At 36.7% G+C, this 18,773-nt stretch overlaps 1 protein-coding gene across 3 annotated transcripts in view; it reads right to left on the reverse strand.

Annotated features, from left to right (window-relative positions):
- Positions 1 to 421: 421 nt before the first annotated feature.
- LOC123764362 (uncharacterized) overlaps positions 422 to 18,773 on the reverse strand; it is a 36,898-nt gene continuing 18,546 nt past the window's right edge. For 2 of the 3 annotated variants that reach the window (XM_045752049.2, XM_069315981.1), the window contains 6 exons: positions 18,120 to 18,296; positions 17,816 to 17,985; positions 17,468 to 17,587; positions 17,219 to 17,296; positions 16,226 to 16,351; positions 422 to 9,381 (listed from right to left, as the gene is read on the reverse strand). In XM_045752049.2, coding sequence (XP_045608005.2) covers positions 9,337 to 9,381; positions 16,226 to 16,351; positions 17,219 to 17,296; positions 17,468 to 17,587; positions 17,816 to 17,985; positions 18,120 to 18,296 — 716 coding nt within the window. In that variant the 3' untranslated portion in view covers positions 422 to 9,336. The remainder of the gene's footprint in view (positions 9,382 to 16,225; positions 16,352 to 17,218; positions 17,297 to 17,467; positions 17,588 to 17,815; positions 17,986 to 18,119; positions 18,297 to 18,773) is intronic. The other variant, XM_045752051.2, reaches the window with a different exon arrangement.

Raw genomic sequence — 18,773 nt, forward strand, 5'->3', positions numbered from 1 at the left:
TTATCGGGCCACTAAGTGCTCCTTGTTTGTTAGCCTGGTGATGGAGTATGGCATTGGTGCCAGCAGTTCCTGGTGCTATACACTACAAAGATTGTATTTAGTGAATGCAAATTCCTAAAGTTCAGGGGACAACTCGGTTGACCACTCAAGGAGCACAAAACTGGTGGAGCTTCACTCCAAAGCTAAGTAAAAAAAAAAAAAAAAAAAAAAAAAAAGTTTGCTATATAGTATCACAGTATTAGGTTTATACTGCTGTATTACAAGGTTTTGATACGATGAACATATGAATAAATGCACGTTTGCGGTTGGTATCTACGAGTTCATTTGAGAGCAAGTACAAGTATGGAATATTTGTTTCAAAAGTTTATTTCTTAGGATTTTGTTTACAGGTACTGTATTTGGATTCAAACAAAAATCTATAAACATCACAAATATTTATTGACTTCCGTACCATGTTGGTAGGATGTTCCAATATGGAGATCACAGTTGCCCAGAACCACATTGTACAATCATTTGGTTAGAGTAAGGATACAAGATTTTGCAAATAAATACGTTAATACATTCATAAAAAAATATACATTTTATTATTTATCTGGTAGCATACTCTACACCTTGAGGGAAATTATCACAGAAACAAAATTCCTAATTTGTTTAAATTTTGTATGTTATATTGTTTGTGGTTATTTCATGCTTTGTTCTATTTCTTTCAAAATCTTATTGTCCTGGATGGAATGTACAGAAGACAAACTGTTCAAGTATAACAACAGTAATACTCACCGGTTGATCTCGTACAGTTATTATAAGAAACATTAGACCAAATAAATTATGGCCAATAGTCAATTATTTTAGCTTTAGAGTAAGAGTGTTATTATTTGGAAAAGTAGTTTTAATTTAAATGAGCATTTCAAGTGAACTGAACATTTCATAAACTAACCGTTCTTGACAAAACGTCATCAGTCTCTTAACTGTAGGACAAAGTTTAATAACTTTCTCCTTCCATGTTATCATAATAAGTGATCAAGATCAAATAATGTAGAGATCAATTTTGACCCTGCAAACCTTGCCATAATGAATGGTAAATAGGGTTCGTCTATTTTTTTTCTTACTGCACTGTTTACTTACTAATTTGTACAAAACCTTCGACATAAGACATGTTACTCAGTTGTCAAAAAATACATAAACAAAATGGAAAAGTTATAAATTTCCCCTTTGAAAACAATGATACAATTTATGACTGGACAACATAGGTATCTTACCCAATCCCAGTCTATTTTAAATTTAACATCTTCTACCCATCCTAGTGTGCCTGAGAAGTTATTATGACTAGATGGTGATGGTAACTACAATATGATGAACAAAATCCATTCCCATTTAAACTATATACAACTATAAAATAATTTATATACAAAAATTCAAAATGAGAGCTTTTCTTGTTTGTAATTATCAAAACATGTCAGTGATGCAGTCCAGCCTTTTTATTTTTATCACAAAAGCTTTATATTCAGCTTAGCTGCTAGGCATACTATGGTTAAAAGTTAAGTTTGACGAGGTTACTAGTTGTTAAACTAAAACAAATTAAAACGTTAGTAACAAAAGATACCCTGTCTTGCATGAAGTGGAGTTAGTTTGAAGTACAGTACTTTAAACAAAGTTTTAGCTTAAACATGCTTATGGTTAAAGGTATTACAAATGTGCATGTGTATATATACAGTATATATTTTATATTTGCAGCACAATTCAATTCTGCTTGGGATACACTGAGCATTATTTGTCATAATTTATTTTACAATACCAAAATGTTTTAATCAAATTCTAAAAAAATATTCATGTCATGTACAACCTGATGCAAAACTCTAATATCCCTGAATGCAGGACATTTATGCACTAAATCAAATTATTTACACTTTATTATCAAATGTACTTAGGCTTTTGATTTTATGCTTGCTGTTCCACAGAAAAAAAAACATTTGTTGTAAATTACAAATTATCTTGTATAACTAATACAAACTTTTTAATTATAGAAAATCCAAACTGACAGTAATAAATATGCTATACATATTAATATGAAATAACTTTAACTACAATATGGTAAATGTACCAAGAGATTATATTTTGCAAGCCTGTATGGAATGATTAAGACAAAATTAGCAGATATCATCATTAAGAAGAGGTAATAAGAATGGAAGAAAGGATGTTTAGTTCACACACACAATCACATCAGTGCTATAAAGTCGTAATGGCTTGGTGATTTCACCTGATAATTAAAATTAAAAACACACTGGAGAAGAAAAAAAACTTGTGTAATTTAAATTTTAAAAGAACAAAAAATTATACATTAAGGGGAATTACAGCACTGACAAGAATTTATGGCATTTGCACATTTTGGCAAGACTGGAGAATTGGCAGATCAAGATTGTGTGATTAGCAGTAAATGTTACACAATGAATGTAACCATAATATACGTTAAGCTCAGGTTGCAAAAATGTTAAAGCAAAACTGATAATGTCAACAACAAAATTTAAGAATGCACGTGTTGCAAATATGAACAAGCCAGAAAAAGTAGAGATGGCCATTGAGCACTGAGTAGAAAAGTAGTTCAGTAGTCTTGCATAGGAACCCTTGTTCAAGCTCTCGTGTTATACAACCACATCAATATCATCTAAACTACTATGAAGTAGTAAACAGCTCAAGATGCTAGAATGAAAGATATGCATTACTAAAGCTTTGTGGAAAGAAGCAAACTGTACTGGTACAGGAATATAACATGTGCAACAGCTGTAACAGGAATGACTAGAAAAAGTACAAAAATTAATGGAGCTTCAGTGAAAAAAAAGAAGGAAAGTAAGTTTTTCTAGAAAACCATCTTACTGAGCAAGAGAATTAGATGCAATAGACACACATTATAGACAATAGACACCTGTTACTTTAATTTTGTTCCTGGGTTTACCTGGATTATTTTTGGCAAATTGCATACATTAAGAACCAATTTTAACAAAATAGATTGGTGGGAAGCACCTCAACACTCCATTCCTAACCTTTAATAAAAAAAAAAAAAGTATAATGCTAAGCTCTTATTAAAAAAACATTTGTCATTAAGCTAGCCAAGAGAACACAGTAACCCACCATCTCATTAACCACCCATTTAAAGCAAGGAATTTCAGCTAGAGAGTAAGGTTTATATTTTCAGCCTTTCAATAATTTGTCCTGAGAGTTGTCCTCAATACTTATGCTGGCCTTCAGTTCAAACTACACAATTCTATCACAGGCAATTGAGAGAGAGTCCAGATCTCCTATGCCAGCAATATCTTGCAATAAACAGTATTACAAATATTAAAAAACATACAATTTAAATACCGAATGATATGTGTAGAGGGGAGATTTATTATTAAGAGGAGCCAAGCCCAAAAGACTAGCACCATTTATCATATATTTAGAAAATTACCAGATATCATCCAAGATTCTAATACGAGAGCAAAAACACACAAAACAAGTGATGACAAATTAATCAGATTTACTTAGGGATGTGATTTGAATGAATATAGGTAAAGCAAGATTTGTTTATCCTGAAATTCTATGCTTTCTCAAGAGTTATTTACATATAGTCAATACATTACCTAGCTAGAGACTTTTCCTATTTCCCACTTCAGCGACCCAAGAAAAACAATGGGTAGATCACATTCGATTGTTTTAAATTTATTATTCACAATAGTTACCTCTTGAATGGTGACTGATTGCATTCTGAATGAAGCAAACCCAGGTTATCCAAGACCGTGACCTTTAGACCCAAACAATATATTTCTAAATTTTATGTACATTAAATAATGTAACTTTTGCAGTCAAAGTTGAATTCTTGCAGGTTTGGAGGAGGAAGGAGGAACAGTGCTCTATTTGCTTTATGGTTCAGTCATAGTTTGGAAACTTCCAATGATGCACACAGAAAGCAGCCTCTCATATACAGTAGTTTATTCAGTCTGTCTACGATTTTATAAACTCTCTAGCATTTCAGTGTTTTTGTGTCCAAAATTTGTACTTGATGCCTGTCCTATTTGCCCTACGTTACAAGTTTCTAAAATTCCCTTTTTATCTAAAGCATCGATAGCTCTTATAATTGTTTTTACAGTGATCAAATCTACTTCTGCTGTCTACGAATTTTGGCACATTTAGCACCTACAACCTTTCCTCATAGTCTTTAACTGATTTGAGTAATTTGCCAAGCCTGGCCAAGGACCAGGCCGCAGGGACCTTGAGCCCCGAAAACATCACAAGGTATGTCTGCAACTTTTCTATTTTATCTGTTTTTGAGATATGGACACCATGTTACTGTGCACATTCAAGCTTGGGTCATGAATGGTATTTAAAGTATTTCTGCATCCATGTTTTTGCCAAATGTCAGAGTATGTCTTTTTATGTGGTCCTCTGGCAACAGCTTACTATCCAGGGTTACCCCCACATCTCTTTCGTTGAAAGAGTTTTGTACGTCTAGCCACAAAATTTGTAAACTGAATGTGGTCAGGCCGTACCCTTCCTGCACTCTAATATCACACAAAAGAATAAAATCACATCTTTTATTCTTTACCCCATCGCTGTAAACATGCACCCCTTGCTGTAAATTCCCATTGGTTCTAAAAATAAGCACTAGCAGTTACAGTGCCTAATTACAAAGTTTGTTTCTACAAATGCATTTTAAATACAAAAGGAGATACACTACCCAACTTCAATAGATATTTACTTGCATAATCATAAAATTTATAATATTAATAATTGTGGTTTCAAGTCAATTCAAAAGACATTCTCAAGATAAGATGCAAGCCAAAGAAAAAAGAAAAAAATAGATTACTGGAAATACAGTACCCAATTATCAGGACTTGAACATTTTCCTCACACTAGGGTTCTTCACACACTCTCTCAGGCTAGATTTACCACCTTTTAGTACCTATTCCCTAGCTTGGCTATACAGTATTTCTTGAGCCACAGTTCAACCTCCCCCCATCACCTTCCCAAGCACAACTAGGTGAGCACAATATAATCCTTCCATCTTCATGACCTTTTTGGAATTTTCTCATGACTTGTGTTTCATCAGGCCTAATCATCACTGTGGTATTAAGCAGATTTAGATAAGCCTACAAACTACAGGGATACATACACTTGTGCATAATTTAAGGAAACAAAACTGGAGCAACAAGTGAAAAATGTCCATGCATCAATAGCCGAGAGCTGACTGGCTTTTGTGAGTGGGTCGGCCATGTGCCGAATGCTTTCTCTCAATTGGTCTGTCCTGTGGGCTCTTTGAAGGCAAGATGCATCAGTTAAAATAGCATGGTATAAATTAATATGAAAACATTTACACCCTACTATTATTAATTCATAGTAAAAGCATCAGTAAGGCAGTTCATGAACTATAGTTATGGTGAGTATTGAATAAGCAATAAAGACAAAGTAAAAGTTCTCAAAGTCTGTGAACTATTAATTGAAATAAAGTTATTCTATGGTATTTGATGGTTATTAAGATATGTATTACTATAAACAATGTACAACCAAACCACAGCCAATATGATTACTCCATAAACAATAATTATACAAAAAAATGTTGTTAACAAACAGGTCAAATACAGCATGATGACCGTCATCAATGGATAAAATACGTAAGGTAGCTATATCATCACAAATGTGGATGAAAATAATTGTTTTAGATCTTTCAAGACTTTCTATTGCTATTATATGAACACTAAAAGTATCAAGAGGTAACACTGCATTACAGTTAGCATGAAACTTCAACAGATTAATATTATTAATATTCTTATATATCAAATTATTGCTTATTGTTCATGACAAAATACAAATTGGCTACACAAATATTTCCGAGCTATTTTTTGATTTTTGGTAGATTATACTTTATATTAATGTGAAATTATTTATGAACCTTCTATTTTCACACAATATGATATAATGAGGTAAGATGTGAAACTTCAGATAAAGAAGCACACACACCCCTAACTGTTGCACTTTGTGGCCAGTACACAATGTATACTAACTTCGGAGCAGTTTTGAATTGTCAACAACTTACCATAGCACAACTCTCGTTTTGTTTTGAGTTGTATTAATAATTTCTTGTCACGTTCTACAGTTCCTAATCACAGCCACATTTTGAGATGCACCTCAGTCAACGAGTCTCGGGCCAAAAATAATCTGATGGTAGTACCAATGCAACATTACTAGCTGCAAGTGAGGTCAGGCAAATGTAGATCTGGCACACTATAAAAAACAAGGCCAGTATGTTCGTTGAGCAGGCCTGACGCTACATGCCCTCTTGCAACATAATGCCACTGCCAACAGCACTTCACATACAACTAGTGATACTTTCATAAAACCAGCATGTGTAAGGCACTTCAGCCATTTACAATAGTGATAAATCATACAAAGATATCTACTCCAACACAAATAACATTGAGCGCCATGCTCATACCAAGTTCGTATTAGTATTTACTACAGTACAGTTTCGCCAGTGAGCTCTATGACATGATTCTGACAGGGGAATAACACCCCACAGCCTTTTACACATCACAATACTGTACGTCTGAAGAGGAAGACATTTACCGTTATCCTGATACTTGTGTGATATGGAGTTCTGGATTAGAAAAGAAAATATTAACAAACACAGTACTGCACTGTATTACATACAAGTAATCAATACTATTATCTTTAACAATTAACACATTTACTAATTTTATATAAATGTAAGAAAGTTTATGCACATAAAATATGAAAAGTTAAGACTATTACATCAATACACTCTGATTTATACATTTATAAATATATCACATGTTAATAAATATTTATATTTTAACATTAATATATAGCACTTCCTAATTCACATGAAAATTAATAGCTGCCACCAACCATTCCCAAAATTCTAAACTCACAACACTCCACAAAAACTTTCCAGGCATTATTACCACCATATCTACTGTACTGTTGTGCCACTCTCTTCTACACCATATCTGTGTATACACTAGCGACCACTTGAACTGACTTGGCCCATGTAAGATGTGTAATTATAGATTGATTTTGTTATTTTTCATTATTTTTAGAGGGAAATATTAGTTTATCACAACAAAGATGTTGAATGCAAATGCACATTTACAAATACAGTACAATACCTCAGTTTTGTAACTACACAATTGTTGTATGTTCCATATTACCTAAAGAATAATTCTAACAGTGACGCTATATACTCTTGTGACACGTACAGTACAAACACGGCATATTATTTAAACAGAATGATTAGTACACCTATTTATTTACACAATGAAAAAGAGAGAAATTATATTTAACTTTCAATAAACCTTCATATAAAAATAAACAATTGAAAATGCTTAAAGTAAACAAATGTTTTGTACAGTACATTTAAAATAAATAACTTATGAATGTACAGCAATTGATTCTCTGTTTAAGTTAAAAAAAAAATTATGTAATTAAACTAAATCACTCTAGTGCATCTTTTTACCTTTAATAAAACAATCAAGGTATTATTAGCCAAGCCAATATCTAGACTTATTTGGCAAATGTTCACAACATTAATTACACTAACAACTCTTGCCATTGGGTAGTAAGGATTATTTTCTAATTGCTTATGCCTCCAAAGTATAGAAAATTATTATTATTCCCCTCCAACTTTGCTTTGACCTTTGTCTTAGACAGGTTAGGGAAGACACCTTGTGCGTTACTTATCTAGAGCAGTGACACATTGTAACAGCTCTAGATACTGAGTCAGCAGTCTTCAGGTACTATACCTTCAAGATGTCTAACCTAAGCTGTGTAAGACAAAGTTTGAGGGGGGGGGGGGGAATAATAGCCATTTTCTTCACTTTCCAGGCATAAACAAATAAGAACAAAACACTATTCAGGGGCCAAAAGAAACACACACACACATTGTTGCATAATGTTATCAGTCAATAGACTTGAAGACAGGATAGCTGCAGGTGAAACTGGGACTTTCTGCAGTGAACTTATGCTCAGACACGTGAGTAAGGAAAGACCAACACAACAAGTCGGTTGAGAGAAAAGACACAAAGTAAAGGTGTTCAACTAATACATGGAATGTATGTGGATGTGCGGGGTTGTGTGTTTGTCAGTTATGCAGGTGATGGAATGACGAGCTTGGCAGCAACCCATGGTATTTGTACAATGATCATGGTGTCTGTGCACTGGCCATGGTATTTGTAGGATAATGACACGGTATAATAATCCTCAGTGTATCTACAATGACCATGAGGTTGCTACAATTGATATATTAGTATCACCCATGATGCATGTGCCAATAGTGCACAATGACCATCATGCTTATGCAATGTCCTTAGCATATTGACAATGATGCAACAATGACCACAATCTTTACATTGTGCAATGACCATCGAACTTGTACAAAGACCAATGTTAATAACATCACTCATGGTACATGCATAATACATATGCAGTTTGTACATTAACAATAACATTTATACAACAGTTATGATGACTGTGTAATATGTAACAATGTTTGTACACCATACATGATCTCTGTGCAACACTTATGTTGATTATACAGGTGTATATATGATGACCACAGTGTTTTGTGTAATGGCCATGGTATTTATACAATGACCATGGCATCTGTATGATGACCATAATGTCTGTGCAATCACTACGGTGCTTATACAGTGATCAGTGATAGTGTTTACATACCATGTTTGTATAATGACCATGGTACTTGTATAATAACCACGGTGCCTGTATAATGACCACGGTACCCACATAATGACTATGATGTTTGTATGGGATAACGAACATCATATTTATACAATGGCTGTGATCTATGCACAATGACCCAGTGTGCGCACAATGTTTCTGGTACAGATATATAAAACAAAAATTTAAATAAAATTTAAATAATTTGTAAACATTTCAAATTGGACAACTTGTATGGTATGCCTGTACATAACTAAAGTATAGAATGTTATGTACAACACAGCAAAGTACAGTACCATAATTATACGCCCCATTCTAAATAAATTTTCTACTGAAGAGCTGCCAATATTTGGCCACAGAGTGTTCCTCTTACCATCCATTACTGTGGTAGAAACGGAGTTCACTGTGCTATTATCATCATCCAGCCGGCCATTCAGAAGGAAATAGCTTTTCAGGCTATTACACAAATCACTGTCCCCCCTGTAAAACAAAGATGACAATTAATCAGCACTGAAATGTTGTGCCACTTGGTGCTTTGTTCCCTGAGGGAGCTTGCCATCCTGGAGGGAGGGGTGGCTGCATGCACAGTCCTCACACACATGTCATATGCCTTCATGTGTCAAAGTGTTCACGTGTCAAAGGCTCTTGAAGGACCATCTGAAACATTTGTCGTAGAGCTGTACTGTACATGCTAGTTTGACTATCATAAAAATGAGCATGAGGGAATATGTTCAGCACGCACATACCCAGGAGAAAAGTGAAGATAAATAAAAAAAAATGCAAAGGCGAAAAATATAAAAAAGACAAACAATGGAGTGATAGTATTTTGTAAAAGGACCATGTGAAGGTGGAGAACCCAAGCTATACCAGTCAAGTAGCATTATACTGAGCATAGATCCAGACACGAAAGATAAATGGAAAATACTAGCTCTTGGCTGGTGTTTCCATGGCTTACTGAGGCTAGCTGGTCAACTAGCCACAATTAGTGTTACATAATATTTTATAAACTTAGTTGTATGCTCTCATAACCCAGTCTGAGGCCAAGCTTCCTCAATGACTAATCAGTCAGGCTATTGTTCATACCTATAAAGCCTTCACAGCCAAGTTTGTGACAACAGTTTCCAATTATCCAGCCAAATAGACACCACTTAGTAGACATATACACATACTAAATGACACACAAAGTTTAGAGTCACTGTTTAAATGATTACTAATATTAAATGCTAAGAGGCATATTCAACTGCTGAAGTGTTTATTTTCTTTCTTATTGAACATGTATCTAATATTATGTTAAAACTATATGCTAGCTGGGGTGATCTCAATACTAGTGGCACTGACTAAACAAAACATACAAGCTATGCTCTCACATAAGCCTTGGCACTGTACCTGTACATGTTGCATGTACAATACAGCACATCCAACACACTCATCTGCACAACCTAGAAAAACATGTTGAGTTCCCTCTGGATGGTTTGCACCTTTGTTCTAGCATTTTTTTTTTTGTGGCATTGTGAGTCATTGTGAGCATACTGGGAACCAGAGGACAAAACCTGGCTCCCTTCTATAGAGCCACAAGGAGCTGAGGTTTTAGATTATTCAGGCCAAGAAAAGTCACCAGAAAGGTAGAGTGAAACAAAATAGACAACAGCAAAGTAAACAGAGAAAACAAGACCCCAAAATGATCCAGCTAGGTAGTTCACCCTCTGATAGCAATTTCCCACCTCAGGTGGCAGCACTCCCAGCTACTGCACCTACCCAACCAACTCAAGTCATTCAGACAGATGCAACTTAGGAAGGTTGTTTTCGCTCCTCCTATTCACTGGAGCTCTGAGTCTCAGATTTTCAGATAAGTGATAGCCATCCCCTGGACTCTGTCCTGCAGGAAGTGATAGCCATCCCCTGGACTCTGTCCTGCAGGGTTCCATTGGTTTGTGTACTCATTCCTTTTTTTAGTATTTGTTTCATGTACGCATGTTTCTGTGCCTCACTTCTTGTGTGAACTCTGATTAACTATCACCTTGAGCTGCATGCATCCAGATTTGCTTCCTCTAGGTGCTTGCTGGTATTACCTCTGCCCTAACAGGGTTTTCTTCCCTGATGACTGCAGGTGTTCATCCCTGAGAGGTCATCCTCCTGTGGAGAGAACCTCACTCTGAGTACTGAATGGGCCTTTGACTCCTCTACGAGGCTCTGTAGATGGAAGCAGTCAGGGTTTTTCTTCTGTTGAGGTCAGCCACAGCCTTTTGGTTGCTTTGCGGGGTCCCTGATCATACTAGCTTCCAAACAACCTAATATTTACACTGGGGTGCCTGAAAAAGCGTCTGCCGTACCCAAACACACTGGTGGCATGAAGTCAGTACGGTCTTCCAGATGTTCTTGGTTGGTCCTACTTTTGTGCTGCTTTGAGGCTTGTTTGTTTGCACTTGCCATAGGTAGTGGGCATGTAGTAACTGTACATTGATATTTCCAACATGCAAGTCAAAATCCAGACTTGAAAAGTTGAAGGTATTGAAAGAAACATCCGAATGAGTCTAGTGCCTGAATGTCAGGTTCAAACCACAGGATAGTCCAAAAGTGGTTATAAAAGATTTTACACTTAACCCCAGCATCCCATACATTCTGAGAAATGAGTCAATAGCTGTTTGAATCTACCAGATGAACCTGGGACACAGTAGTCATTCAAAATATTGAATAAGTAATATGATCATTGAGGACTGATTGATCCAGAATGAAGTCAAACTCTGAAAAGTCTCACTTTAGAAAAAGGAAGGACTGGGGGCAGAATAGTGGACAGGGGAATTCCCAAGTACAATGGATATCTTTAGAAACAATGCATTGTGCCCATATATACCAGAATCAAGAGAGCCAAAAGGCAATCAGACATTTCCCCTCAGTGCATCAAAACTGGAATCTATCATGAAAAGGGTGATGGAAATGCCTCTGTCAACCACCTGACTTTGCAGGTGGTGCACCAGAACCCATTCCATAACCAGAAGACCGAAATGAATAAAACCGGTAATGGCTGAAAGTAAAGCTGCAACACCTCATGAAGAAGTTGAAGAGAATCACTCATCACTGTCAAAACCAGACTAACCTTCCATTAATGATAAAGGAGGAAGAAAAACAAGGCGACAAAAAACAAGCGAAAAAAAGCGACCAAGTGAACTACTGAAGATCATCCAAAACAGTCTGCCTGCAGGCATGATGGAGCCAATATTGGGATTGGAGCTAACATCCCCAGGCCCAGACACACAAAAGGTGCATGAACAATACTTCTGAACCCTTATGGGTTCTAATCAGAACCCATAAGGCATTCCATAAAAACAACAGGGGGAGGCTTCAGAAGTTGGCTCCAGGACCACTGTCAAATCGTCCAAGGGAGCAGGCAACAGCAACAGAAGTTGAACACAAGCTGGCTAACAAACAAACTAGGAGGACCAGAAGGGAAGTGCTTGTAGTTAGAGTACATGGCTGGAATTAAGTGCTCCAACTCCTCCTTGAGAAAAAAAATGATTTCCCACCCTCCATTTCTGCATCAGTCAAGGACTGCAAAATGATAACATCCTGGCACCAACATCCTACAAGCACCAAAGTCAGCCACTGAAATGGGTGCAGGATCCATCACAACCCAACCAACAGAAAATAAGGCAAACAAAGTTCCCAGATTCCAGGAACTGGCAGCTTGGGCTGTTAAATAATGTGCAGCATTCCAGGCATAAGGGAAGCAGTGTCCACTAGCATGCCCTTAATCCAGACAACCAGATGACAAGAGAAGGCACAAGAATCCACAAAAAGCAAGGACCACTTAATGCGACCCAACATAAAACCTGTGTAGGCACACCACACACGGTTAACTACAGTTACACCACACATACAGCTAACTACTCAAACTACCCTTTAACAGGTATTGCATTGGCAACAAAATTCCAAGCACTATCCAGTAGAGAGGCAACACAAAAGGAGTTGACCCATACAAAAGAAACCCAAAGTCAGAGACAATAACTCTATGTGAAGCAAGTGAAACATGAAAAGACAATCAGGGATGGGAACCCCTGAACCAAAGCTGCAATAAAATAGAAGCCAGGGAACATGCATTGTAGGTGGCACAAACACAAATGTGAAGCATAACTGAAATAAAGTCAATATAATAGCCCTGCAGGGGACACCAACACCACTTAGCTGTGAAAGGTAGCATACAGATTTCAGCAGAGGTGGACAGCCCTCAAGGTACCAGGCACGAGTAACATTGGTAATGCATCACGACTCCAGGTGGTCTGGGCTGCCATCTGGTTGCAGTCAAATCATTGGAGCTAGAATTGTTCATCCCTTGCCAAGTTCAAATGCTGAATTTGGATGGCTTTTATGTTTGTTGCTTCACTTATTTGTTTACACAATGTATTTTTGGAGTTGATTAACTAGATTCATGTCTATATAATTGATAAATACAGTGATTAAGTATGGTATATAGGCCTACAATGTATTATGTACATGTATATTGCATGTAAATCTGTTCCTATATCATATCTTGCAATCCATCGATTGCTGCGAAACTGTCTGGAAACGTCATCCAGAAATAGATTCAAACACTGGCAGTAAAGACCAACTCACTATTTTATGATAGCAACAGGCTCCTAGAATGTGATAACATCGTATAGCAAGCAATTTCAAACCGATAACCATTATCCATGAAAAAATTCAGCTAATTCCATCACATTGAAATATATTATTAGTATATATTTATTATTATACATTATTAGTATAAAAACCAGAGACACCTGAGTAAATGCTCAGATAACTGGAATTCATGAGCCAGAACATCCCAATATGTCCATTCCAGCAATGTTATGCTGTCTGTGATGAGCACACCAGCACTAACTGTACTGAACATATGGAGGCACAATCCTGGGATGAGTTGCAAGAGCACACATCCCAGGAAAGCAGACTTCCGAGAATCCTGAAACCTTAAGTGAAACACCTAGAACATAACCTAACTAAACCCTGTCATACACAGACAAGAATGAGTGAGGCAATGACTTACCTAATAAAGACAAAAAGAATTAAAAACTAAGAAAGAGGCACACTACACTAACAAACAAGACCCAAGGGGATTAATAAATCACAAATACATGCAATGGTGATGTGGCAACCTAACACACTTTGGAATTTGTGCACAAAACTAATAATTTCTGCACAGGACAAAATTCCAAGGAACTAGGGAAAACCCCAGACACAGTACTACTGAGCCAGCATAGACAAGGTAACTCTGCAATGCAAGTCAGTAAATGCTAGAAAACCCATGTAATGGACAGTATATACAAGCATATGTAAGCATCCATGGAAAATCACAGGCCCAATGTGCATGAGACAAAGTCTCAGGATAAACACTCAACACAACACAGATGTTGGCCCCTCTCGCTGACCAACTAGAGAAGCACTTCAGAGGTGAGGTTAGGTCCTTAGGCACATCTGTTTATAAAACTGGTTCTGATACCTGATGGCAGATTGGGGGTACTGGCCAAGTGCCAACTAGTAGTTATCAGAGAATTACAGTACTTGATGGTCTACTTGAAGCCAAGTATCGCTTGGAGGAAGTAATTTTAATGTATATGAAAATATGAAATGAACCCTCTGAATGTCATTTTATAATAGATTGAAAGTCCTCTATTGTCTCTCATCCCTCATTAATAGACTAAATTGGGGGTAGATTGAAAATCAAACCAAATGGGAGTGAACATATAGGTTAAGCTTAAAAAAATTAAATAGAGTTGATTCTTAAGTACTGAGGTAACAATACTGAACATTTTGTAAATGTCATTATTATAAGGATGTTATACACAAATTTAAAAAAAAAATTAGACCACGCCGGTCGGGAGCCGGTCGGCCGAGCGGACAGCATGCTGGACTTGTGATCCTGTGGTCCCGGGTTCGATCCCGGGTGCCGGCGAGGAACTATGGGCAGAGTTTCTTTCACCCTATGCCCCTGTTACCTAGCAGTAAAATAGGTACCTGGGTGTTAGTCAGCTGTCACGGGCTGCTTCCTGGGGGTGGAGGCCTGGTCGAGGACCGGGCCACGGGGACACTAAAGCCCCGAAATCATATCAAGATATATCGCATTTTTGCTCTTTTAGACATTTCATGTGTGTAATAAGACAAATACAGTGATACCTCGGCTTACGAGCGCCCCTGGTTACGAGCAGGATTTACTTGGAGAATTTGTATCGGGATACAAGGGTGTTGATATGTGTACGGGTCGACTAGCACGTGGTGGCATGGCGATCGCCGCTGAGTTTACCAATGCCTTGCGCCCAGTGACTATCCCGCCACAATTCTTCACCAGGATTTACAGTATTTTGTTGGATATTTATCCATTTGAACATAAAAGTTCTTATTATATATCTCGCAATGGGTCCCAAGATCAGTTGTAAGGTTCAACCTAAAATAATAGTTGTGAGTAGAGGATGCCCCTTCCTCATTAAGAAAATGTGTGAATTATGGGAAGAACTGCAAAGTTTTGTTGAAAATACTCTCACAGATAAAGCTGTAGCAGGCCGTTGCATTGGCCTTTTAAATGACAATGTGATGTCTTACTACAGACAAGTGTTAAAATGTAGGAAAAAACAAGTGTCTTTAGACAGATTCTTATTAAGACAAGCAAGCAGTGAGCCACAAGCAGGTCCTAGTGGTACGCAGGCAAAACGTGCCAGAGAGTGCACACCAGAGAAGTCCTCACTGCCTGATGTTATAATGGAAGGGGACTCCCCTTTCAAACAGTAACACCTCTCCTCCTCCCCCTTCCTCACCGTCTTCCATACGCCAACAGCAGTCATCAGCAAGGGTAAGTAATAAGTTGAACATAGTTTTGTAGTGTAGATTTCAATGAATTAGGTATACAATTTAGTTTGAAGTGAGGATTTTGGGTAGTCAGGAACGGATTAATTCATATCCCATTATTTCTTATGGGGAAATTAGCTTCGGTTTACGAGTTTTTGGGTTACGAGCCGTCTCCAGGAACGGATTAAACTCTTAAAACGAGGTACCCCTGTATTGTCATCACAGGATAGTATGATATAGGAGAATAATGTAACAGTATACCGTACTGTATATATGGTACAGTATATAAATATTTAGGAATCTCTAATGTAGATACCCTGTATTTAACTTAATTTTCATTTTTTTATATACTGTAATTGGTTAAAAAATAAGCCACCAGAGGACTATTCTGCCTAATTTTAATTTAACTCTTTCTTTTACCATCATACACAAGTGTCTTACATTTCAAGTTAATACATAAAATTGTATCTACCCAATGGAAATGCCTAAAGATAAACGAATAGGCACCCAGAGTATGAACAAATATTATTAAAGAGTATCCTTTTTCAAAATGGTAGTAAAGGTCAGCTTTGATGACTTCCAAGGCTGATCCAGCTATGGCATCTGGGCTGCATGCCAGGCATTGAGTCATAGTTAAAATGATTATGGGGAAAGAGCCAACACAACTCACCTGACTAGTGGTGGCAACATAAACTAATCCCTGAAGCGATGAAGCCACCGAAGACTCGAGAGGTATTGAAATGGGCACACCGACCATGTCTTGGGTCAGGTGAACCATAGCTTCACCTGATCTCACCTGCAAATATAAAATAATAACATTAAAGAACATAATAACATAATGAGCATATGTTATTATGCTCTTTATTTACCATAAGCTTGCAAATTGGTTACAGAACTACAGTAAAAGTACAGTTCTAAACTAGTCATAATTTGTATTAGTAAATAACTTAATTATGGAATGCATTATAAAATGTGTCATTTTCTATGAAGCTACTGTACAGGTATTTGCATTAAATTAATGTATTGTTATTGGACAACTGACAATATATATAAGCTTGTGAGCTGTAAAAAAATTATGCCAAAATAAGCTTAGTAATTTTTCATAAAGTCAGGGAAAAGCATTTAACTTTTTCTTAAATTTATATCATATCCCAGCACAAATGTCAAGAATGATTCACAGTAGTCATTGTGCATCATGCACTTTGGGGTTTCATTACTCGTAAGCAACAATATAATTATCATTAGTATTAACCAGTATCAATTATTTTCTAACACCTTCACTCTTGAGCATTGTATTTTATTGTATTTTCAAATCAGTGGCTACCACAATTGTGATAATCTCTACTGTCCACATGCCAATTTTGCACCGCAAAAATAATTTTTATAGTTTCTTACATTCATTTGTAGAATATTTGGTTTTATTGTGAAACTGTTACTATATTCATCATACAAACTATTGCTTCATAGCCTAATTTAGCATGAAAATGCTCCAGTCGTTCATGTAAGTGGAATGTGGCACAGATACCTCACATTTATTTCATTCCTATATCTACATCACTAATTATATTCCATTGAAAAATCAGATCAATTTCAATTTGACCATAATTATACGACCTAGAAAGTTTAGAAATTTTAATGAAACGTCTGACTCTTAATCCCATACCTGCGACAACATAGAAGAGTCAACAGCAGCATAGATATACTGATCACCAGCCATTATCACTTGACCCGTGACGGGACCCTGCAATACACAAAGCAACATTAATTGTCTAAAGTTACCATAAATGTCAGTGTGCAATTTCCTTCATTAAACTTATTATCATTGAGCAACAAAGATTTTTAAATCTTTTTAGTTGAAATAGTCACAATAAAGCAGTCATGAATTGCACAATTCTAGTCTTTAAGCACCCACCTGCACGTGCACAGTATTAAGAAAATCTGCATCGTGTGGGCTTTCCACTGTAACAGCCCCACTGTCTACGTCAATGTTGACCACATGAGGAGCTGGTGGCGTCATGTCACTTAAGATGGCCTGAAAAAAATAAAATATTACAACCTGGTATCAGAACTCTTTTTAAAACGTATTAACAATTTTCATCATTCTTAATGCCCCATTTTTCATTTTCAAAAGGTAATAAAGCATTTGGCTTTATAGTTATATACATAACTATATACTGTACATAGTTATATACAGAGTTATATACATATCTCTGAAGCATTCACAACAAAAGCACTTGCACTGAAATTCATACGTGCATACCTGAGGTTCTTCAGTTTTGCCAATTTTAGCAGATGACATCAAAGACATACACTGCCGCTGCTTCCTGCTCTCACCTCTGCTGTGCTCAGCAACATGGGCCAGGTAATTGTCTCGCTTAACTGTCTTGAAGGAGCACACCCCACAAGTAAACATTATGCCATCTAGCTGGGCTGTAATATACAATAAATATGAACACGTACTGCATTAGCTCCAAACGCCCACCAATAACTCCAAAATATGGAAAATTATTTAAGAATTATTTATTAATAACTGGTACAGTAATCTAACCAAATTTATTCTTTACCTAAGCCAGGATGTTTATCCTTAAGATGAACCTTAAAAGTAGTAGACTGTATTGATGCATAGTCGCAGTACGGACATCGATAAGGTCTCACTCCAGTGTGCTGCATCTTGTGCCGTCGCAGAGAATTATGATCAGAGGTGCGGTACTTGCATTTTTCACATGCAAATGGCTTCTCACCTGAAACATTTCCCAAGTTATTTAACACAATAGAAAATAAAACAGACACAGAACTGTACCCAACATGTATCTTAAAATAAAAACAGTACTTGAGCACTCCTTTAAGAAAGTGTCTATAAACTTTGAATGTACAGTACTATTTAATAATATAACTAATGTATGAACTAAATTATAAATATAGACCCCCTAAATGTCAGGCTCCTGAGCCTTTCTCAACTTATCAGAAAGCCCAACAACACTCCAAAATCACTAGGTCTAAATTCCAAAAACTGTAGAGACAGCAGAGACCAGAGCAAAAAAACTAAAAGCAGGCTCAACACACTGCCACCCAAGCCCAAACCATAACACACAAAGTGGCTGCCCTGGAGCTTCCACACCAATATCAAAGCTACACAGAAAACACATGAGAAAATGGCAGCTGCCCGAGATGCCCCATCCCAGAACACAAACACAATCCACACAAGTACAGTGGAAAAA

This window comes from Procambarus clarkii, chromosome 82, assembly GCF_040958095.1.
Source record: "Procambarus clarkii isolate CNS0578487 chromosome 82, FALCON_Pclarkii_2.0, whole genome shotgun sequence".
Classification (NCBI taxonomy): Eukaryota; Metazoa; Arthropoda; class Malacostraca; order Decapoda; family Cambaridae; genus Procambarus; species Procambarus clarkii.